General features: G+C 55.2%; 9 protein-coding genes across 9 annotated transcripts, besides 9 other annotated features; 8 read left to right on the top strand and 1 right to left on the bottom strand.

The window, feature by feature from the left end:
- Window positions 1-357: 357 nt before the first annotated feature.
- Window positions 358-417: a tandem repeat.
- A 55-nt stretch (window positions 418-472) lies between these two features.
- On the top strand, window positions 473-2,784 carry EKO05_0009769 (Nucleolar protein 9; the record flags this gene model as incomplete). The annotated part of the gene is made up of 2 exons (XM_038942629.1): window positions 473-1,002; window positions 1,065-2,784. The coding sequence occupies 2 exons, from the start codon at window positions 473-475 to the stop codon at window positions 2,782-2,784; spliced, it is 2,250 nt and encodes a 749-aa protein (XP_038795141.1).
- Window positions 565-652: a tandem repeat.
- A 354-nt stretch (window positions 2,785-3,138) lies between the features above and the next one.
- On the top strand, window positions 3,139-4,881 carry EKO05_0009768 (Glutamate decarboxylase; the record flags this gene model as incomplete). The annotated part of the gene is made up of 4 exons (XM_038942503.1): window positions 3,139-3,213; window positions 3,310-3,579; window positions 3,628-3,699; window positions 3,748-4,881. 4 exons carry the CDS (start codon window positions 3,139-3,141, stop codon window positions 4,879-4,881), a joined length of 1,551 nt encoding a protein of 516 aa, XP_038795140.1.
- Window positions 4,259-4,284: a tandem repeat.
- Window positions 4,882-7,898: 3,017 nt separating the features above from the next.
- On the top strand, window positions 7,899-9,248 carry EKO05_0009767 (uncharacterized protein; the record flags this gene model as incomplete). The annotated part of the gene is made up of 2 exons (XM_038942575.1): window positions 7,899-8,113; window positions 8,168-9,248. The coding sequence occupies 2 exons, from the start codon at window positions 7,899-7,901 to the stop codon at window positions 9,246-9,248; spliced, it is 1,296 nt and encodes a 431-aa protein (XP_038795139.1).
- Window positions 9,249-9,861: 613 nt separating this feature from the next.
- Window positions 9,862-9,887: a tandem repeat.
- A 976-nt stretch (window positions 9,888-10,863) lies between these two features.
- Window positions 10,864-10,914: a tandem repeat.
- A 100-nt stretch (window positions 10,915-11,014) lies between these two features.
- Window positions 11,015-11,044: a tandem repeat.
- A 312-nt stretch (window positions 11,045-11,356) lies between these two features.
- Window positions 11,357-11,380: a tandem repeat.
- A 146-nt stretch (window positions 11,381-11,526) lies between these two features.
- On the top strand, window positions 11,527-13,038 carry EKO05_0009766 (uncharacterized protein; the record flags this gene model as incomplete). The annotated part of the gene is made up of 2 exons (XM_038942606.1): window positions 11,527-11,538; window positions 11,782-13,038. The coding sequence occupies 2 exons, from the start codon at window positions 11,527-11,529 to the stop codon at window positions 13,036-13,038; spliced, it is 1,269 nt and encodes a 422-aa protein (XP_038795138.1).
- Window positions 13,039-14,290: 1,252 nt separating this feature from the next.
- EKO05_0009765 (uncharacterized protein) lies at window positions 14,291-14,604 on the top strand (the record flags this gene model as incomplete). Its single annotated transcript, XM_038942567.1, has 3 exons — window positions 14,291-14,348; window positions 14,401-14,480; window positions 14,536-14,604. The coding sequence occupies 3 exons, from the start codon at window positions 14,291-14,293 to the stop codon at window positions 14,602-14,604; spliced, it is 207 nt and encodes a 68-aa protein (XP_038795137.1).
- Window positions 14,605-14,632: 28 nt separating this feature from the next.
- On the top strand, window positions 14,633-14,995 carry EKO05_0009764 (uncharacterized protein; the record flags this gene model as incomplete). The annotated part of the gene is made up of 1 exon (XM_059637612.1): window positions 14,633-14,995. The coding sequence occupies one exon, from the start codon at window positions 14,633-14,635 to the stop codon at window positions 14,993-14,995; it is 363 nt and encodes a 120-aa protein (XP_059493595.1).
- Window positions 14,996-15,333: 338 nt separating this feature from the next.
- Window positions 15,334-16,690, top strand: EKO05_0009763 (uncharacterized protein; the record flags this gene model as incomplete). The annotated part of the gene is made up of 2 exons (XM_038942679.2): window positions 15,334-15,456; window positions 15,506-16,690. The coding sequence occupies 2 exons, from the start codon at window positions 15,334-15,336 to the stop codon at window positions 16,688-16,690; spliced, it is 1,308 nt and encodes a 435-aa protein (XP_038795136.2).
- A 774-nt stretch (window positions 16,691-17,464) lies between these two features.
- Window positions 17,465-18,223, top strand: EKO05_0009762 (Glutathione transferase; the record flags this gene model as incomplete). The annotated part of the gene is made up of 1 exon (XM_038946928.1): window positions 17,465-18,223. The coding sequence occupies one exon, from the start codon at window positions 17,465-17,467 to the stop codon at window positions 18,221-18,223; it is 759 nt and encodes a 252-aa protein (XP_038795135.1).
- A 2,837-nt stretch (window positions 18,224-21,060) lies between these two features.
- Window positions 21,061-21,651, bottom strand: EKO05_0009761 (uncharacterized protein; the record flags this gene model as incomplete). Its single annotated transcript, XM_038946927.1, has 1 exon — window positions 21,061-21,651. The coding sequence occupies one exon, from the start codon at window positions 21,649-21,651 to the stop codon at window positions 21,061-21,063; it is 591 nt and encodes a 196-aa protein (XP_038795134.1).
- Window positions 21,610-21,641: a tandem repeat.
- A 9-nt stretch (window positions 21,652-21,660) lies between the features above and the next one.
- Window positions 21,661-21,717: a tandem repeat.
- Between the last annotated feature and the right edge of the window lie 488 nt (window positions 21,718-22,205).

Here is a 22,205-nt window from a genome sequence, read left to right as displayed (position 1 = left end):
GTGGCTGGGCTGTGTGGCGCAGGCGTGGCAGGCTCGCACTGACTGGCTGCTTCACTGCGTCGGAGCGTCGGAGCGGGGCGGAGCACTTTTGCCTGATTCGAAGCATCGGACGCCACCGATCCATCTGCATCGATCCAAGGATCAAGAAGTCCGCAGCCCCAAGCGAGGCGTTAGCGGGTTTCTGTCTTCTGGGTTTTGCCTCTGCGCCGTCCGCCGGTGCAAAACATCGTTGATGCACGCCCGCTGCTGCCGTGTTGCCTGCGCTCTCCCACACGCCTTTTCCTGCGCCGCGGCCCGTGTGCCTGTATATAACCGCCGTCCCCAGCCCGGCTCTGACGCTGCTGACACGCCGAGCTACTGACACCCTGACACCCTGACACCCTGACACCCTGACACCCTGACACCCTGACACCCTGAGCCGCACCTCTGCACGCCTCGGCTCCCGCTCCCCGCCCGCCGCACTCGCGCCAGGATGCCTACCGAGAACAGGAAGCGTGGACGCCGCGAGGAGAAGAAGCGCAAGCGCGAGCAGCACGACGCCCACCAGGACCCCAAACGACACAAGCCCGACGCCCACGCCCACGCCCACGCCCACGCCCACGCCCACGCCCACGCCCACGCCCACGCCCACGCCCACGCCCACGCCCACGCCGACCACGTCCTGCAGCAGCACGACGACCCCCCCCAGCATGACGGCCAGGACGAGGAGCCCTTCCAGGACGAGGCCATCGATGGCGTCACACGGCCCGCCGCCATGCCCTTCTACGGCATGCTGGACGAGGACGAGCAGGACTACTTCAAGCGCGCCGACGAGATGCTCGAGCTGAATCACTTCGCCGACCCCGACGAGCGCGCCCTGTTCCTCGCCAGCGTCTGGAAAGAGGCCGACGGCAAGGAACTCAAGATCGCCAACAGCCAGTCCTGCTCCCGCCTGATGGAGCGCCTCATCCTGCTGTCCACCCCGCACCAGCTGAAGCGCCTCTTCCAAAAGTTCTCTTCTCAGTGAGTCTCATCTGCTATGCATCCTCCGCCATGCCTGTCCTCGTCCCACTAACGCCAACCAGCTTCCTCCACCTCGTCCAGCACCGCTTCGCCTCCCACTGCTGCGAGGCCCTCTTCATCCACGCCGCACCCGTCGTCACCCAGGAGCTGGCCAACCCGGACCTCGCCCTGGCCCCCTCGTCCGACCCCGATGCCGTCATCGTCTCCATGGAGAACCTCTTCCTCCTCACCCTAGCCGAGCTCGACGAACACCTGGGCTACCTCATGACAGACCGCTTCGCTTCCCACGTACTGCGCGTCCTCGTCGTCATCCTCTCGGGCTCGCCGTTGGAGAAGCAGGGCAAGTCGGCTGTGCAGAGCAAGAGGAAGGAAAAGGTCGGCGTGGCTGGTGCCGACAAGACAGAACGAGTGCTGGAGCACCGAGCCATCCCCACGTCCTTTGAGGAAGCCCTCGAAAAGGTCATCGACAAGAGCGTCTCTGGACTCGACTCCAACTACCTCCGCACCCTCTCCACACACCCGCTCGGCAACCCCACCCTGCAGATGCTCCTCAAGCTGGAGCTCAAGCACTTTGGCAAGTCACGGGCGAAAGACGAAAAGTCCATCATCCACAAACTCCTACCCGACGACCCCATCGCCGAAGGCACAGAGAGCGCTGCCTTCATCAACGGCCTCGTCTACGACCCGATTGGCTCCCGTCTGCTCGAGACCATGATCGAGAACGCGCCCGGGAAACTGTTCAAGACCATCTACAATGAATTCTTCAAGGAGCGCATGGGGAGCCTGGCCCGCAACGAGATCGCCGGCTATGTGGCAGGCAAGATCCTGGAGAGACTTGGCAAGGACGACCTCGCAGACGCCATGCGCCAGATTGTGGACCAGATTCCCAACCTCGTCGAACGCAACCGTACTGCCATTATCAAGACACTGATCGAGCGATGCGCCGTCCGAGACGTCGATACCCTTCCCATCACGAAACAGCTCGAGCTGGCCTACAGCGGCCCGAACGGGTTCGAGATCTCGCGCATCCTCAAGCTCAGCGATCCACTCCACGAGGACGGCAAAGCCAATGGAAAGCTCCACGGCAGACCCGACCACTCGCCGGAGAAGGTCCATGGCTCTCTGTTGGCCCAGACTATGATGACCGTCGAGGGGCCTCTCGGAGACCTCATCTTCGACTCCCTCGCCAGCTTGTCACCCGAACTTTCACTCAACCTTGCTCGCGATCCCACAGCATCGCGAACCCTGCAAGCAGCACTGAACTGCAAGCATGCTTCCGTCATCTTCCGCCGGAAGATGATCCAGCAGTTCTACGGTCACGTTGGCGAGCTGGCGCTCGACCCCGCGGCATCTCGTGTCATCGACGCCATCTGGGACGGCACCCACGGTCTCGCCTTCATCCGCGAACGCGTCGCCGAAGAGCTCGCCGAGAACGAAAGCGCTCTGCGCGAATCCTTTGTCGGCCGCGCCGTCTGGCGAAACTGGCGGATGGACTTGTACAAGCGCAAACGCCCCGACTGGGTCAAGCAATCACGATACACCGCCGGCAACGACGGCTTCCAGTCCTTCCCGGAGAGCCAAGGCCAATCCGACCAGAAACAACCCGGGCGGCACCTGACCGCACTCGAGCGTGCGCGACAGAAGCACGCCGCTGCCAAAACCGCTGCTTTGAAAAAGAACGACTCGGCCGGCAGCCGCAAGACGGAAAGGAAAGACACGAGTGTGGCAACGGGCAGCAACAAGACCGAGAAGGCGGAAAAGGCCAGCGTCGTGGCGCAATAAGGCGCGTCCATGGCGTACGTATAATGTTTGAGCAGTTTGACCGATTTTCATGGCAGGCATGGCAAAAAGGCGTTCTTGTTTTGCTTCCACAATACCGGGGTGTGGGTCTTGCGAAACAATGTCTGATTCGGTCTCTAGATACCTTTAGCGCGTGAGAATTCTGCCGCTGACATAGCAATGCGGTGGAGGATTTGTACGGAACAATGGAAGATGTCACTTTGATGCGTCGAGACGCGTGCTAGTGTCTTAGTACCGTGATTCGATTGCTATTCTGACTTTGTTTGTGCACTGACACTGTACACTGCGGTAGACCCTCTTGAATGTGGAGATTGGCTCTTGAAAACATCTCGCGACATGACGGAATCTCACACCAATGGCAATGGCAGCCCCGTAGACGCGCCCCTCAACCGCTCAGAGGAGGTCAAAGACGTAGGTCTACGGAACCGTTCCGAAGTCCCTTACGTCCATTCCGAGCCATCATGACGACTCACCCAAGACGTGCGTCAGCGCTGACGTGAGATACAGTTGCTCGACGCAGTCCAGGAGCGCATTGTTCCCTTCATTGCTGCCGCAGATCGCGATGCAGACGCCAAGCACACCGGCCATGGTCTGGCGATCAAAGGCGGTGCGCCTCGCACTGCGCTCGTCGAGCACCACCCGCCCAAGAAGCTCGAAGCTTTGCTGCAAGACCAGCTGAAGATCGGTGATGATGTTGAAAAAGGCAAAGACAGGTTGCTTGGACTGGTCGACTCCATCTTGAAATACAGTGTAAACACGTGGGACCAGGGGTTCATGGTACGTTGCCGACACGCTACAACAGTACCCAGCCACTGACAAGCACAGGACAAGCTATATGCCAGCACAAACGCCGTAGGAGTGGTCAGCGAACTGCTTCTCGCCGTCCTGAACACAAATGTATACCCCTTCTTCGCCATTCGTACACTCACATACTGACCACCATAGGTCCATGTCTACCAGGTCTCGCCCGTCCTTACTCTCATCGAGAAGGCCACCACCAAGTACCTCGCGACTCTCTTTGGCTATTCATCTCGGTTCTGCGGCGGGGTTTCCCAGCCTGGTGGCAGCGCATCGAACAGCTCCGCCATTGTAATCGCACGCAACACACTGTATCCCGAGACCAAAACGGAGGGAAACGGGAGCCATAAATTCACGCTCTTCACTTCCGCACACGGCCACTACTCCGTCGAGAAAGCGGCGAACCTCTTCGGCCTCGGCAGCAAGAATGTCATCGGAGTCCCTGTCGACGAAGCTGGACGCATGCGCGCAGACGAGTTGGAAAGACTAGTCAAAGAGAGTAAGAACAGAGGTGAAACTCCCTTCTTCGTCAACGCAACCGCTGGAACCACGGTCCATGGCTCATACGACCCCTACCCGGCCCTCAGCAAGATCTGCAAGAGCCACAACCTGTGGCTGCACATCGACGGCAGCTGGGGCGGATCCGTCATCTTCAACACCTCGCTCGCCTCGACCCGCCTCGCCGGCTGCGAGCTAGCAGACAGCATAGCCATCAACCCGCACAAGATGCTCGGGGCGCCCATGACATGCTCCTTCCTGCTGGGCCGCGACATGCGCACCTTCCACAGCGCGCTCACCCTGCCCGCGGGCTATCTCTTCCACAACGACGGCGCCGACGTAAACGACATGTACGACCTCGCGGACCTCACGCCGCAGTGCGGACGCCGTGCAGACAGCCTGAAGATGTTCCTCATGCTGCAATACTACGGCCCGACGTACTTGTCCAACCTAGTCGCCCAGGGCTTCGACAACGCAGAGTACCTGCTGCGCGCACTCCAGCAGAACGGCCAGTTCATCACCATCTCGCCCGAACCCGTGCCCTGTCTGCAGGTGTGCTTCTACCATGCCCGCGACGGGACGCTGGGCGCAGACGCGGAGGGGAACAGCAAGGCGACGCAGGACATTGCGCACCGGCTGATTCCGAGGGGCTTCATGATCGACTTTGCGCCAGGCGAGCGCGGCAAGTTCTTCCGGGTCGTGGTGAATGGCGGCACGAGGCGCGCGACGCTCGACGGCCTGGTCAAGGCGCTTGTCGAGACGGCTGGCGAGCTGGGGTACTAGCTGGCGCGACGCAAGCGTTTGAGCGGATCAGAAGTGTGGTTCGACCGGAGGAGTCGTAGATTTTGGTGTGTGAACAAGTAGACGGAAGAAAGAAATCAAGACGGATTAGATAGAGAATTTACGTCAATATCTCAACAGAAAGTAGAAGGAGAAGGCAGTGTAATAAATCACGCAGAACTATACCTCTATCCCTACTGCACAACCTCTGTACTCTTTTACCCTCCTCACCAGCTTCAGCTCTAGCTTCAGACCCAGCAAGCTAGGGTACTAGCTAGCGTAATATAAGCGTTTAAGCAGATCAGAAGTATTAGTTTAACTAGAGGAGTTATAGATTTTAGTGTGTGAATAAGTAGACAGAAGAAATAAATTAAGATTAATTAGATAGAGAATTTATATTAATATCTTAATAGAAAGTAGAAGGAGAAGGCAGTGTAACAAATTATGTAGAACTATACCTCCATTTCTACTACACAACCTCTGTACTCTTTCACCCTCCTCACCAGCTTCAGCTCTAGCTTCAGACCCGGCTAGCACCCAGCACCCAGCACCCCATCCAAAATCACGCTGACCTCCGATTTAAGCCGGGTTGGATCACGTCGTGTTCGTCGTGTTGTATCGAGCTATGCCGAGTCGAGTCGAGGTCAAACAGATGTGAAAGAGCGGAGGAGTGGAGAAGCCAGAAACAAGAGTGAGCAAGCAAGGCTCACCACGACAGCGAGAGCGCCTCGCACGTTGCTTCCACAACGCCGCGCTGACACCGACATCGGTGATGGCGGACCTGAGTGGGCATCTGGACGAGGCACAGGCAAGATTGCGCGGCTGGTCTGGTCAGCGTGCAGCGGCTGCTGGATCTGGGGAAGGGGGCTAGCGCGGACGGGGGAAGGGTTGTGAAAGCTTTTGGGAGTAGTGCTGGCTTGTTGGTTGGGGATGTGCGCGGGTTTGGATGAGGCTCCAGCGTGCTCTGGGCCAGTGAGATGGATGGTGTGGAGAGGGCCTGTGGAGAGGGCAGTGGTGGAGGGTGTTTGGAAACTGGGGTGCAGATGTCGCGGCTAGTCGTGCTGTGCTGGGTTGGATTCACCCGCCAGAAAGTCAAAGGACTGGATCAATGAACGCTTCCGAGGCGATGCAAGTGCTGCAGGCCAGAACCTGAGTTGTTCGCTAAGTGAGTAAGTACCGATGAATGGGATCGAGTGGAACTTCCATGCTTCGATCCGACTGTCCTATAAGATGGGGTAAGTCTGTCGGAGCTTCACATAGCGACCGAGCCACTCATCACATTGACTAGCTGCTAGACGTGCAATCTCTTGATGGCTTCAGAGAAGCGGTTGGTAGATTAGTACGTCGGTCGACAAATACCAGTCGACTGTAGCCAGCCAAGACACCAAATCCCACGTCCACCCTCGCGATCAAGGAACGCGCAAGTCTCAAGTGCTGATGGTCTACAACCTACTTGCTGAAAGCGTTGCAAAGACCAAGCCCACGTGAGCTGGATCTCGCAGCATACGTTGCAGGAACGACGATACGGGTGGCAGTGGAAAAGCACGAGTCTCAACGAAGCAGTTGCTTGGAAACGTTGACGGACACGCATAAAGGGGGTATAGCGCCAACAAGCACGACGTAAACGAAAAGAGCACGGGATACCGTCAGCCAAGCTTACACAGGCAACAGGAACCGGCAGATTCAAACGCTGCATATACCGCTTCAGACATTCCATCTGCAATAACAAGCCAACAACGATGTTTAGCGCCGACGGTCAACGTGGGACTGCCCCTCACTTGACTGCAGCTTTCGCGTGCGCGTGCCAAGGTCCCGTGTCTCGCATATGCACATGTTCGGGTGGGGAAGTGGAACACTGGTGGTGAGCACATGGTGTGCATATGCTGTGTCGCCGTATTCAAGCGAGCAGTGGTCAGCACGATCGAGACACGAGAGAAGCTGTGCATACCGATGATGGCGACCGCTGACGTACAAGGCGCCTGGAACGTGGCGCCTGATAATCGGCCATGGGAGATGCAATATACTGTACAATTGAGCCGGGTGAGATGGGGACTCGTTAACGAGGCCGTTAAGTTCAGGGTTGCGAAGCAGCGGTGTAGTATGCTGCAGCCGAGGACCATCTCTCAGATCTGATGGATGGAACAATGGGTAGTACGACCGTGTGCATTGACACGTCACGCCTTGCCTTGAATCGTACAACATCTAAGCGCAGTACATACAGTCTATCAAAGCTCGGGAAGAACGGCAGACTTCCCGATGCTGGGCCTTGCAGTTTTGCTGTGCGAGACACCTGTCGCTCGCTGGTGTAGAGCACTCATACGTCTCAGTGCGTACGGACTCCAGGAACGGTTCAAACTGCCGATCGCTCTCTGCGGATCAACACAGATCTTGGGACCAGCTCTGTGGATACCGCCTCGCATTTGGCGGTCACCAGTGTATTGGAAAGCCCGGGATTGGTTCGCGATTGTCGAGGTGCCTCGCGAATGTGACCGCTGATGACAACAAAAGACGGCGCGTAGATGCGGCGCCTCACTCTATCGTCCAGGTCTACCGCAACTTCTATCATGGCTAGCACTGTATGTTGGGATGCAGAAACTCACGCGGATGGTTGCTGTGCGCATCCCGATTGCCTACGCCTGATTGGCTCCCTATTTCCGGCAGAGCCGACGTTTCAGACCTGCACCTCGTGGCTGAGTAGCCTTGGCTGGTAGTGCGTCGCCCCAACGGCCTGGCCCTCGCCTTGCCTAGTGACCTGTGCAACATTGCTCGACGACCGACAACCCACCTTCCACCTTCGATTCTACCCTAATCCTTTGTGCGACTCTGGAGGTGCTGCTGCCGTGACCATGAATTCGGATCAAAAACCGACGTCTCACAAGCGCTGAGCGGCTGCGCAAACGCAAACGCATCACTTCCGCGCGCGGCACCTTCGCGAGGTTGTTCTGGATCCTAGAGCCCCTGGAGCCTCCGGTCAGTGTCGGCCGACTGCTGCAAAACGCCCCCCAACATCTGCAGACGAGATGAGGAAGATGGCATTGCCAATGGAGAAATCGCGCAGTGGCTTTGGAGGGCCTGACCGAGACAGAAGTGGGTATCGATCTGCGGCGGCTGTTGTGGAGAAGGGAATCAAGCGGAAACGTCCAAGCTATCGAAAAGCGGCTGTTAGATTCATCGCTTCGTTACGAGGTGTCCGGACCGAAGTCTGGGACAAACAACTGTCTTCAAGTCTGTCGAGGTAAGTCGAAAGAATGAGTCGAAATGTCGCGAAGACATGCTGATGCGTGTCCAGCCCCTTCTTTGAGGCTCTACTTGGACTGCCCAATGAACTCCACATCTTGATCCTGAGTCAGCTGTGCATATCAGATCTGCTGGCACTGCGTAGAACATGTCGCATCTTGAATGTGCTTGTGGCAAGCTCTGCGCCCTCGCTTAGTAGACACTGGGTGAAGCATCGAATGGGTAGTCTTCACCTGCGTTTGTACCCAACGACAAGCCCAAGCGAAGCAGACTTCCCATATCTTCTCGCCATGCGGCGACGACATATTGCCTCCATCCGACTCAGCAGACAGCTTGCCAACTTCCTCCTGGGTGATGTGCAAGAGCAAGTCGATCCTCGTCAACAACAGCTCTGGACTTCTGTGTACGAAAAGTTGATGCCACTCGTGTTTGGCGTTGGTTATTTTCTCGAAGAGCATCGACGAGCGGTGCTCGACAGAGACCTGGGGCAGATTCGACCGCGGTCACACATTGGATATGACATCTGCACCACGGGCTGTATCATCAGCCAAGACCTGAACACGATGAAGAAGATGGATGCGCCGTTGCGACTGCAGTACTTCTACATGTACTGCTTCGTGTTGCAGGTGCTCAGGCGGAAGCTGCGTTCTGCGTGCCGAAGTCGAACTGTAGGCAGCTTCCTGAGAGGATGGTCGAACCATGCTGCTTGCTCAGAAGATATAGCTTTCTTCCTGATACTGGGAGGTATTGGGCAGGTTGCTAAGCTGCTTGCATGTCCCACTTACAGTGATCGAAGAAGATATCTGCATGCGTACATCACGCACTTGTCGCCACATGCGAGCAAGTGCTGGAGGTGTCACTGGAAAGACGTTGGTGTTGTGTCACCTGCCTTGCTGGACGACATCCCATGCACCAGTATTGGCATCACGCAGCTCGACCAGATCTGGGAACCGGGGATAGCGGAGATGATGAAACCCGGGAGTCGAGCTTTTACTGCTCAAGAGAAAGCGCGGTACGAAGAACTACAGACTTCGAAGAAATACATCAACGAGATTATGGGATACGACATCTTGCGGGTGTCGACTCCAGAGTGCGTTGACATGGACGACGAAGTAGAAGACAGAAGAGGGTAGACGGCAGCCGTAGAAAAATTCAAACGGCAACTGGCTGCAAATGCGTGCACATGCCTGCACCTGCCATTTCGGGTTCCGATGGAGACTTGGTCAGGCGAGCCATCTGGACTTTTCGCCAAGCATGGTGAGATTTGCTCTGTTGAGGTCTGTAGCCGCAGTATTCTCTAGTCCGTCTGTTTCGATGCACCAAGGGCTATGCATTACGTACAGCTTTGGTTCCGTAGCGCGCTATACGCACAATTTCCTCAAAATTCGGCGGCAACTAAGAGCACGGCGCGCGATCAGAAGCAGTGGGTGGGTGCGCTGCGCAACTTCAGGGCTCTCGAGTTTTAGCACATCGTTGCTGCTCCTGACCTTCCTACACGAGGCGGCTAAGAGAGCTTGTTGAGTTCTGAGCTTTGGCGTGCGGGCAGATGCACGTTTTGGTCTTTGCCTGTACGACGCCCCCCATTGAGCCATCACGATAGCCGTTGGAGCGAGGAGATGGTCTGCGATGCCGCTTTGTCCCGGTGTTCTGGTAGGGAGAAGCAAAGGCCATGGGATCGTATACAGCATTGACCTGGTGGGCTGCAGACCCTGCAGTTGTTGCTGCCAGCTACGACGAACGGTCGGCGAGCAGAGCAGAGCAGAGCAAGCGGACGAGGTGGATTTGCGTGGCTGGAGGGTCCACTTGATGGAAGAAGGTCGTGCACAGCTTCTCGAAAGCCGTCACATGTGTGGCACGCTAAGCCACCTGCAGCAGCTGGCGGATTTGCGAGGCGGGGCGAGGCCGTGAGGCCAATGAAGACACGAGACCGGGGATTACCGTTGCGGCGCAAAAGACGAGGCAAGCAGATGCACCTTGCAAGGCCAGCTGCGGCCCACTTGGGCCCCACCCTGGACACTGGAGCGGAGCAAGGCGCGCAGCAGCGTGGCAGAGGTGCAGAGGCAATCAGTGGAGGGATCTGAGGGCGGTGCATGCACATTGCAGGCAAAACACGTCTTCCGCACGGCGTGTGAGAGGCCGGGCAGGGGCAGGCGTCGTCGAGATTGTGGAGCGTCTGTTTGGGAGAAAGACGAGGCGGGAATGAGGTTGCAGGGTTGCACAGCCAGGGGCAGCAGGTGGTGGTGAGCGAGGCGTGGAGGGACAAGCGGGCTGGCAACGTCCAAGGCGCAGATGGCGGAGCCAGAATGGCAGTTGGGAGCAGCCGGACCGGGAGCACCAAGCGCATTCCAGCCCATTAGCGGTGGATGCGTCGATGGGGCGTCGATGGGGCGTCGAGAGCAGATGGGCAGATGGCTGGTGCGTCATGATTGGCTGGCAACGTCCAAGGCGCAGATGCAACTCCGGCGAGGTTGCAGTGCCGTCACAGCGCCAGGCTGCTGGGAACATGGATTGTGGACATTGTGGACTGGGCTCTGTGCGTTCCCCGGAGTCCGGACGCAGATGGGACACGAGATGCCCGGAACGAGAGCAGGAGCACGACCCTGTCCAACGCGCAGAGCCTGAGGCGAGCCGGCGTGCTGCGGAGCGCTGCCTCGTAGTCGACGTGTGGTGTCGTTGCCGTCAGTCACCTACGTACGTAGCGCAGCGCAGCATCCACGGCACGGTGCCTTGTCCAGTCCGGCGTGCGCCTCAACAGTCAACAGTCAACAGTCAACAGTCAACAGTCAACAGTCAACAGTCGAGTGCGTCGAGCATTTGCGTGGTCCGGCACATTGCACGGACATGACATGGGCACCACGGACAGCCAATCACGCCGACTTGATGATACACCGCAACAAACGCTGGCGGGCGGGCGCTCGGGCGCTCGGGCCTCTCACGATGGATGGCTAGCAGGGTGGACGGTTCCGCGTCGCCGTAATGACCAGCTGCTATATCGTGGCTCGTGCATTTGGCGAGCTTGGTCCCGCCGTCTCCCTCTGTCGCCCGCCGCTCGCATCTGCTGGCCGCCCTATAATTCCTTTGAGCCCAGCCTAACGCTTGCAACCCTCCCAGGAGTCCAGGACGCAGCCCACCCCAACCAGCGCCACACACCACTCTCCCACCCACTGCCCTCACCACGCGACATCACCACCGCGCTGCTTTTCTGAACCCTCGCCCTGCCCACGTCTGCCACTCACAGCGACACCACCACCACCACCACCACCACACGCCCGCCGCATTCTGGCTAGTCATTGAGCAGTGTGACGACCACCCCTCTGCGTTGCATCCATCTGTCAGCTGAGCCGCAAGCAACACCCACCCGCCCGCACGCCCGCACACCATGAGGTCGTAGAGATTCGACAGAGGGAGAGAATGGACTTTACGGTATGGCGTCCGTGCGCTTCTGCTTACTTGGTTCTGTTTACTTGGTTCTGCTTGCTTGACTCTGATTACTTGACTCTGATTACTTGATTCTCGATTCTTGTTTCTCGATTCTTGTTTCTCGATTCTTGTTTCTCGATTCTTGTTTCTCGATTCTTGTTTCTCGATTCTTGTTTCTCGATTCCTGTTTCTCAATCCTTGTTTCTCCTGGCTGCTGCTGCTTGTTGCTGACCCACATGTACACAGATCTCGCTGGCACACTTCTGCGAGGTCCACGGCCCAACGTCTATCATCTGCACCCAAGCCTCGACTGCGCCCTGTGCTTCTTGCAATCCATGCGTCACGCCGCCCACGGACGAGCCGCACTCGGCCTACGCCAACTATGGCCTCTATGACCAGCCCTCTTCCTTGAAGCTGGGCCGCCTGCCCAAGCTTTCGCCCTTCGAGACCCCGCCCACGAGCCCTCGCTCGCCCTCGCACAACCCCTACTTCCCAAGCTTCTCCTCGTCCGACAGCAGCTTCGGCGGGCGGAGACCCAGCAGCACCTTTGATTCCGACTCGGACTCATGCGAGAACTGCCAGATGATCGTGCCCAAGAAGTTCTGCGACAAACTCCCCACCGGCGCACCAGGGAGCCCTTCCAAAGACGGGCGCGGACGCAACGGCAGCCCAGTCTTGCGCAGCTCTCAGAACTACCCTGTCCGCGGGCCTTATCTCGCCGACGATGCCAGCAGCACGCACTCCTCTGAGCTGTCCGACACGGAGCAATCCAAGTTCTTCGAGAGCAACGCCAGTTCCTACCCCAACTCTATCCCCCCTTCGCCGCTCGTCACCTCGAGGAATATGCACACACACACCCTGACCTACATCTCCACCAACCAACCACAATCGCCCACCACCTACTCTTCCTTGAAGCGCACATGCATGCGCACGCTTTCCACAGAGGTTCTTCCACGTGGCAACTCGTCTGGAGCCATCATGTTTGGAGACCCCGTAGCCGGCTACACCATTGCCTACATCTTCCGTATCCAAGACTCCAGGGCACGTGGTTCCATCAAGCACTACGCATTGATTGCCATGGTCGGGCGCGACTGTCGCAAGGCCACCAAAGCTATGGTCAAGGTCACCGAGGTATTCCAAGGCATTGCGAATCGAATCGCTGCCCTGGCCGAGAAGGTCGAGCGCGAGACACGGCCTTCGTCTGCCATTCCCGACACACCTCCTCTCGGTACCTCGGCGTCCTCCATGCCTCCCATGTTCACCTCACCGCGGAAAGAGCGACACTTGTCCTCAACTGCCAGCTCGCCCACTACACGCAGCATAACGCCCGTGTCATCCTTCCTGTCTGCAAAGAGGATTGATCCCGACGGCTTTCCTCGTGTCTCTCGCGACGCAACAAGACCCAAGAGCTTGGCTGAAATTGTTGGTCAGGAGAACTTCTTCGTCGAACTCCATCGCGATTTCTGTCAGCTCTTGCATTTCCTCATCAAACATTTCGCCTGAGTGTCCCCACACATACGCTGTCACATTCCCCTGTACATCTTTGCTGTTTTCTATTCCTGTCTTGCGGTTTAGCGTCTTCTGTTTCTTTCTGCGCGTTCTAGCACCGGCGTTCACTGGTGCTACACGTATATCTCTGGTCGCTTACGAACGGCCCCTGTTCTTAACGCCTGTGATCTGCCACATCGGCAGACCAGGCCCAATACCCATCTGAGATACCCTAGCCTGTTCCTTGTTCCGTTGTAGCGGATGGTATACCTAGCGGATGACTTCAAGGTCATTGTGTTATTGGTTATGACTTGACGGCCCTAGATGGCTCGACACTGCGTTCGATCGCCAACGATGTGATGGAAGGAATGGCACCTATTGCCTGTATAGTTAGTACGAGCAGAATGCACAACATGTCTACCTCACAATGTCTGTCCCCATTATCGCCCTTCTCTCTGCACGCCCTTGACAAAGCCTCTTTCAACATGTTCAGTGGTACCGAACCAGAGGATTCTCAACTCCAGGTTGCAATCATGGAACATCCTGACACTGACAGCTCCACACGCACCACGCTTCTCCACATGCGGTTCCACAGCGTACTGCAACAGGACCCGAAATGGCAATGACCACTGGACCCTGCTTTGACGTGCATTCGCTCAAAAAACCGACATCGCTCGTCTCGCTCACCGGCAGCCCGTAACGCGTCATGCCCGATAAGGATCGACCGATGCCGATAAGAGACATGACATCACATCAACCCACGGCGTCAAACCCACGCAAGTGTAATTTGGATCATTCCAAAGCGGGGCGCAGGAGCGGCATTGATCTGTACCTCTAGTACGCAAGACTGGCGTCCTCTGCAACCATGCAGCCAAAGCTTGGTAACCTACAATCGAATGCCTGCGCCTGAAATACCAAAGCCAAGTTTCAAGTGCCCGAAAGCCAAGTTTTGGCTACCGGTGACGAACACACTGACGCCTGGTACCCTGCGGTAGGGCTGAAAGTGGGCCTCCTCTCCCTTTGATACGACGGTTCGAAGTGGTCTGTAACATTGATGCCATAACTGACGACTGACTACCGGTTACGACGGCTGCCAGCGTTCGTCCGATAAGAAGCTTATGAGACGGGGGCAGATTCTAGATATATAGCACGCATGATGTGATGACGACGTTCCTACACCCGACATCTCTTTCGACACTATAATAGCCTCTTGACCCTAAGGCTAGTCTTTGTCCCCTACACGTCAACACTTCCAAGTTCCGCGACAATGAACTCCAACACCAACAACGCTGCTGCCGGCCAGAAGGAAGACTACCTTGACAAGGGTACGCACTGTACTACCGAACTGCTTTGCATGGTTTGCTAACACTTTTCTAGGCCTTGACACGGCCGAGAAAAAGTTCGGTGGTTCCATGGGACAGGACACGCAGAAGAACCGAGGTGTCAACGAGAAGATTGTACGTACTCTACGCATGTACACTACTGAAAGCCATCCGGCTAACAACAGAACAGACAGATGGAGCCCGCGACATGTTCGAAAAAGCAACCGGCAAGAACGTCCCCGACAAGTTCTCCAACTAGACCATCCTCGATACCCTCCCGTCTCTCCATGGACGTCGACGAGTCCACTCATCCTCCCTCGATCTGCTACGAAGATGCGCACCCAGTCCCCATGTCTCCAACATCACCTACTTCACCTACTTCACCCAAGTCACCGTCAACCCACATTTTCCCCATCATACACAAGAAAAATCACAAAAACAAAGCATCCGTCGACTCTACCGCATCAGCTACTTCTCACGATTCCTTCACGACTGCGCGTGAGGACCATGGGGCTGAGGGAGAAGACAACGAGAAGCATGGTATTCTACACAAAATCGGGACCGGCATGCAGAAGGCAAGACCTTATGTTGAGAGACTGAGCGGGACATACGAACCCATGCCTATGAAGGAACCTGAGCGTACGAAGTAATGAAATAAAAACGTTCAACTGTGATACTGTAATTGTTCTTCCAAACATGGTAACGTGGTGGTTTGCATTGATCAGCAAAAGCTCAATCTGCTAGCAAACATGCACCTGTTGGCGCGGATTTGAAGTCGCTCAAGCTGCTTGTTCCATATCTTCAGCGCTTGACCTACACGTGTGTACGTTCGAGACATGACGACGATCTGCGAGCATGCTGGTTAAGGAGGGTCCGGCTAGCTGAATAAATGGTTGGCGCCACTCGCGCCCCGCCAAAATTTTGGAACTTTAACAACCCCCGCGATAAACACTGACACAGCGACATAACCCCCAACAGACACACCAAGATGCCGCCTTACGATAGCGAGTCCTCCGATGAGGGCGAGGAATACACCGAGACCAACGTACTGCTCGGCTTTGCGACCCAGGACGCTACAGGAGACGCTGTTTCTCACATTGGCGGCGCACCCGTACGTGCAAGACTGCTGACACGAGAAATTTGACTGACCGGCGACACAGAGCTGGATCGATGGCAAGACAGCGCCTTCTGGCGCGCTCGCCAAATGCAAAGTATGCAACGGCCTTGTCAGCCTCCTGCTCGAGCTCAACGGCGACCTACCTGACCACTTTCCTGGCCACGAGCGACGACTGTACATCTGGAGCTGCCGGCGAAAAGCATGCAGGAGGAAGGAGGGCAGTGTGAGGAGTGTCCGTGGGGTGCGCGTTGCAAAGGGCGCATCGGCCAAGTCGAGCGTCAAGCCGGAGAAGAAAGAGGTTTATCAAGAAGAAGCGAAGCCACACCCTAAGATTGGGGAATCACTTTTCGGCGTGAAGAGCAGCACAGGCTCGGCAACACCTGCGAACCCCTTTTCGAACCCCTTCTCCTCGAACTCGAATGGCACAGCACCAGCGAATCCATTTGCTTCGCCCGCCAGCGCCAACCCGTTCGCCGCTCCCACCGCTCCTACACCCACGATTGAAGTCACGTCCGACGAGCAGAAAGACGAGGCGTCTACTTCCCTTCCTGAGACCTTTGCGCAAAAAGCACGCATTTCTGCTCCTGCAGCCACCACACCACAATCCGCACGACCTCACGAACCCTGGCCTGCAGAGTCAGCATTCCCAGCGCCCTTCCCTTACTACTCACTCGATGCCGAATATGAAACCCTCGGGACCTCTGCTCCCGAAGTGCCTCAGAACGTGCGCATAATGGATATTGATGGCGAAGGCTCGGGAAGTGGTGGAGGCAAAGAGGACAAGGAGATCTACGAATCCGCTCACGACGCAACTTTCCAGAAATTTGCGGACCGAGTGGGCGAAAATCCGGAACAGATATTGCGTTACGAGTTCAAGGGGAAACCGCTGCTGTACAGTGATGCAGACGCTATCGGCAAGGCTCTCGCTTCGCATTCCGAGAACGGTCCATCTTCGAATGCAAAGGTACAGACGGCTGGGAGGGGAGGAGTGGGTATGCCGCGATGCCAGAATTGTGGTGCTGACCGAGTGTTCGAGGTCCAGCTTACACCGCACGCCATCACTGAGCTCGAGGCAGAGGAGATGAGCATCGACGGTATGGAGTGGGGCACTATCATCATGGGCGTCTGCAGCAAGGACTGCAAGCCTAGTGATGTTGAGGAGGGACAGGTCGGGTATGTGGAGGAGTGGGCTGCTGTGCAGTGGGAGGAGGTTGCATCTAAGAAGTAGTGGTCTGGAAGTGTGGAATGTACGATTCCTTTCGGTTTTGAGACCTGCGATTCTTCGTATCGCCGATGTACATGCACTTCCAACCAGGGTTGTCAAAAATCAAATGAGACACGAAATTCTGATCTGCTCTTGTTTGATTCCTCCCAATTGAACAAACAAAACTCGTAGAAGCTTTGAGATCAAACAAATCGTTGGATCTAACATCTGCTTCTTGATGCGTTTGGATTTGTTTCAGCAACGGGCAGCAGGAGGCGAGCAAGCGTAAAGGTAGCTGTCCCGTAAGGCCTCGGAGAACGGAAGTCATCTTCACGGTGAGAAAGAAAAATTAACAAGATAAGCTGACTATGGCATACGAATCGAAACAAATCAAAACCTAACCTAGTACTTCGTTTGCTTTGTTTTTTAACAACTCTGCTTCCAAAACTCCATCGGATTCTACGTATTCGGTGCATACTATGTTCACATCACCCTACTTCGAACCTATACCACCTGCACCTTCCCTAGGGGGCGCTTCCATCATCGAAGGTCCTCTGCAGCTCTGATCGGCTGGTAGGATTCTGTAGCCGTGGAGAGTGTTGCACTTGCCGAGGTCAACCTTCGAGTGCTTCACTGGTAGTTCTCCGTGAGCACTGATTCGATGACTGACGTCACAGCATCCAAGATGTAGTTGAGATCCACCGTTTTCTGCTACCACCGAGAGCTGGTTTGAGCTGTAACCATAGTTACCGCAAACCCAGGTCTCTCGCAGACAAGAAGCAATCCAAGAAAACGAACATGGTCCTCACAATCCACCACCTCGGCATCTCGCAGAGCGAGCGCATCCTCTTCCTATGCGAAGAACTCGCCATCGACTACAAAATCGTACACCACACGCGCGACCCGATCGCGGCACCGCAGTCGCTCAAAGACATGGCAGGAAACTCAACAGGAAAAGCCCCCTTCATCGAAGACCCAGAAGCAGGCATCACGCTCTCGGAAAGCGCCGCAATATGCGACTACATCCTAGCGAAGAACGCCGCGGGCGAGCTCGGAAGTCAGAAGAAGCCAGAGAAGAAGCTAGCGAAGACGTACGGCGAGCCCGGGTACGTCGACTTTGTGCACTGGTACCATTTCTCAAACGGCACGCTGCAGGCGCTAATGAACCGGTTTACGTTTTTCGAAATCGGGCAGATTCCCCCGGACAACGCGGCGCTGAGGGTTTCCATGCATGCGCTGCATGAGACGCTGCGGATTCTGGACGAGCGGCTGAAGAGCTGCAGCTGGCTGGCTGGAGAGGACTTTACCGTCGCGGACATCATGACCGTCTACTCGCTTACGTCGAAGCGGTATTTTGGGCCCTTGGTGAGCTTCACAGAGTACCCGAATATCGTGCGGTACTTGAAGGACGTCGGTGATAGGCCGGCGTATCAACGGGCCATGGAGAAGGGCGATCCTGAGATGAAGCTGTTGCTGGGTGCCGAACCGCCTGAGAAGACGCTGATTCAGGCCGGTGGAGTGAAGGCGGACTTTTGGAAGAAGAAGAGCCACATTTAGAGATGGTAGTTGGGTCTGTACCGCGAGAGATCGTGTACAGCATGGTTTTTGTTTTCGGCAGTATTGTAGTACACATGTGTGCCAAATAGTATCAGGAATCCGCCGCAAATACTGTTCAAGAGCGTCAGAGATTACCTGCAAGGTAGCATAGTATGATATCCGCCGCGCAAGGGTTGTGCGTATACTCGGCGAGAACTGAGAGTCTCAACGAGCGCATAAAAAGAACCCTCTGTGAGGCTGTACAGCAGAAGCGAAAACAGAATAAAATGTACCGCTTAGCTCTTCTTTTCATGTATACTCTATTCACAGAGTCGCTGTATTCCAGCAAAGAATAGAGGCACAACAGTGCCCACTTATAGACGTGACATGGGAAACGGTGGGGCTTCCGGACTCGGCCGAAAAACTCTTTCACACCGCACCGCAACTACTACGACCACTCCAGGATCGCCACCACGGTGCAAAAATCATATTTCCGTCACGGGGAATCGAACCCCGGCCACATCGGCACTTGCTAATGAGAGCGATGTATCCTAGCCACTAGACCATAACGGACGTTGTGATTTGATATGAAGATTTTCTGATAATAATGATAAATATTGCAATACAAAATTTTACAATCACATATCCACGTCGAGATAATACTTGAGGCCCTGCTTCTCCGTCGTAGCACCAATTCTCGAATAAAAACCTGTATCTGGCGACTGAGATCGGCGGCGGGGGTTCTTCTTGCAATAAGGGACAGCTACATGTGCTCTTACAATGACAACACCAAGGGACTTGAGATCTTCTGGAGGCACCTGTAGCCCGAGAAACGACATTTACGTTTATATCAAGAAAAAAGCGCAAGGTTCGAGGTTTCTGCACATTACATCTTTCGGTCCACATACGTATCGACGGCTACGCAACCCATTGCAAGGCTACGACCAGTACTTGGATGATTCAAATTGGTACGCTAATCGATCTACAGTAACTGCAACTCCATTCTAACGAAGAGGGGAATGACGTGAATGGTCGAACCTCATACAATGAGCTCCACCATCGAGAGGCAATCTCGAAGAATATGTTTAGCTGGTGGAAGTAGTGAATGGTCTCCGACCAATCCAGCGTTGCCCTGGTACCTTGAATCGATGCCATGTTCCAGGTGATGGCGTGTGTTTTGCTGCATTGGAACAGCGTGGTTGTCTTCTCAGTCAATCTATTCCCCAGCCATGAGCTCGTCTGAACAGCACGCATCCCGACCGAGCTCCTGCCTGGTTCTTACTAAAGCGAAGAGTGCTATCCGTCGAAGATCTTTCCGTGTTTCTTCGTAGAGCGATGTTCTGGAGTAAGCTGCCAATAGTTCATTTTCCGTCTTTACATTGGGTGTTATATCCGTTTTGACAGATGTCCTCGACCCCAGTCGAGGCATCGCAGAGAGTGGTGGTTATTCTCGATAAGACAGCCGACGAGTCATCAGAAGACATGTCACGGCGTAAACACTTGGACTATTCGGCATGGTAGAGCGTCACTGATAACGCAACATCGAGTGTGTACGTGTAGAAGACGTACTCGAAAACGAACGGTCCCTGCACGATCGGGCGCATGATCCACATCGTGGTAAGGCATGGCAGTGGAGAAGGGGGATAGAGAAGAGTATCGAACGTATTGGCATCGTGCATAAGGTGTTTGCTAGCCCGAAGAGACTACCACCATTGGACAAGAAAGTTCGCAACATCTCTTTTGTGTTTCCGTAGAGCGGCGCTCAGTATCTCGATATGACTGCCCTGCTCGAACGCATGACGAGCGTAGATATAATTATGCAGAACAAGTTGAGTTAGTCAGATTTGCTGCAGTCATATAACTCTATGGACGGAGACAATTTTGAAGTCGAATCTTTTGAATGGCCATTTGACAAGCTCACCGAAGACCTAGATTGTTACTTACAACCAACTGCAACTGCGACATACAGAGCTTTCTGTACAACGCGGTCGATACTGGTTGCATGCTCTTGAGCAGCTGACCAAAGACAGTAGGCTCGAGCGTGGCTATTTTGTTGCGGCATTGCGTGCACATACGGCGTATTTACGTGGAGGTATGGCACGAGACTGCCTCGACTAGATCCCTGTCTCTGCGATGAGGAAACTGGCATGGTGCCTTGAAGAGTTTCCTGCACTGTGAGGAGTCTGTTCAGACAACTTAGACGGAAGATTGGCTTTCGCGTTGCAGGAAAAGCTGGCTACATTGTGCCTGCGATAGCTCCTTCAGCAGTCTTGCTAGAGGCCTCTGGAGTAATTTTCACTGCTCTTTATAGTCGAGAGAAATTGCTGAAGTCGTGTGACACTTCTTAGGTTGCAGATGGGTTGAAGTATGACATCAAATACCTCCTGCATTACCATGGACTTTTGGCTTGAAGCCGGCTTTTGCTGCAACGCAAGGGCTCGGCAGGCTTCGTTGTACCACCGACATCATGATGGCGAATTTTCACTCGTGTTCATCGGTCACAGTGTTGTCTTGGTTGCAATGAATAGCCGATGTTTGTTGGCGGTGAAGGCGGGAAGGCATTGAAAAAGATCGATCTGACTTGCATTACCTGTGTGAAGTATACAAAAGTAAGCGCGACACATGACAGAAGGCTATGACCATTCAAATTCGGAGCATTCACAACAACACTTTTCACGTTGCAAAAAATAGATTGTGGATGCATTGATGCATTGATTATCTCTACTTCCCAAAAATAGAGACCGAAGTATTATAAGATGGAATCCAAACAGGCTATGCTAAGAAGTGCAAGAATATGCGCAACAAGAATGCAGATCGTAGTCATCATCTCCCTATGCCGCAGGTACTAAGCGACGGGCTTAAGAGCTGGTATACATGCAAGAGATAGGCTTGTCTTCCTTGATCGCGCGGGCAACAAAGTTAAGGCAGTCCTTGTAACCAGCGGGGTCGTGGACAGAGTTCAGCCAAACAGAGTAGCCGCCCTGGGCAGCGCTGGGGCAGGCCTGGAAGCCAATCTCTTGGTTGGTCTGGTCCTTAAAGATGAGATTGCTGTCCGCGTCGAGTGTGAAGCCAGTACGTTCGCTGTTGCGGGGAGCACCCTGTACACCAGTGGTGTACTGGAAGAGACCCTGGCCCATGCCAGAACGGTCGACATACGCTTGTTGTGGAGGATTGGCAGTATTGAGGAACAGCTCGCCAGCCTCTGTGAGCAAGAAGGAGGCGTAGTTGACGTCCTCGCTGCAGGATGCGTTCTGCTTGGGGGCGTTGACGAGGAAGCCACTGTTGGCGGCTTGGACTGAGCCGTACTGGATGTCAGAGCCGGGTCGGATGCTCATGATGCGAAAGACATCGCCAGTCTTGATCTCGGTGTCGTTGGTAGACTTGCCGCAGGGGGAAGCGGAGACAAGGGCAGCGGCGGCGGCGGCAATGGCAGCGGTGGTGAACTTCATACTGATGTTGTTGAAGATGGTAGGTTTAGTCGTTGAGTAGTGTGGATGTAGGGTTGAGGGTTGAGGAAGTGGAATGGTGTGTTGATGGTGTAGTGAGAATAATTCCACTGCAGGATGAGGCCAGCTTCTTATATGGGCATTGTCCTCTGCGCTGGTAAGCCCATCTGGTTACCGTGATGCCGCCGCTCCCGAGCGGATGCCACCGAGCCACTGAGGCTGGTGTTGCTGGGCCATGAAGTCATCCCGCACGAACACGAGAGAGAAGATGGTCCGTCCGCTCATATTCTCCATATTTTGTGACAGCCGGCGCAAGGTAGATCCCTCTTTCCAGGTACGGGTCTTCTTCGGCTATCCTTGCTCGCATGAAGTCACGTTGAGTTGCCACAGCGAGCGAGCTACGGAGTGGCCTGTGCAATTGATGCATTGGCAGTCCACCCGGGGCTGGCTAGCTGGCTGCCATTTTGAGTCATCGCTAAAGTTCCGAGTGTTGAGATTGGCTGCAGGAGAGGGGTCCGGCGACAAGAATAGAACATCAAATATACCTGCGCATCATC

The sequence above is a fragment of the Ascochyta rabiei genome, chromosome 17, assembly GCF_004011695.2.
Source record: "Ascochyta rabiei chromosome 17, complete sequence".
NCBI lineage: Eukaryota > Fungi > Ascomycota > Dothideomycetes > Pleosporales > Didymellaceae > Ascochyta > Ascochyta rabiei.
This window is presented reverse-complemented; position numbering and strand designations above follow the sequence as displayed.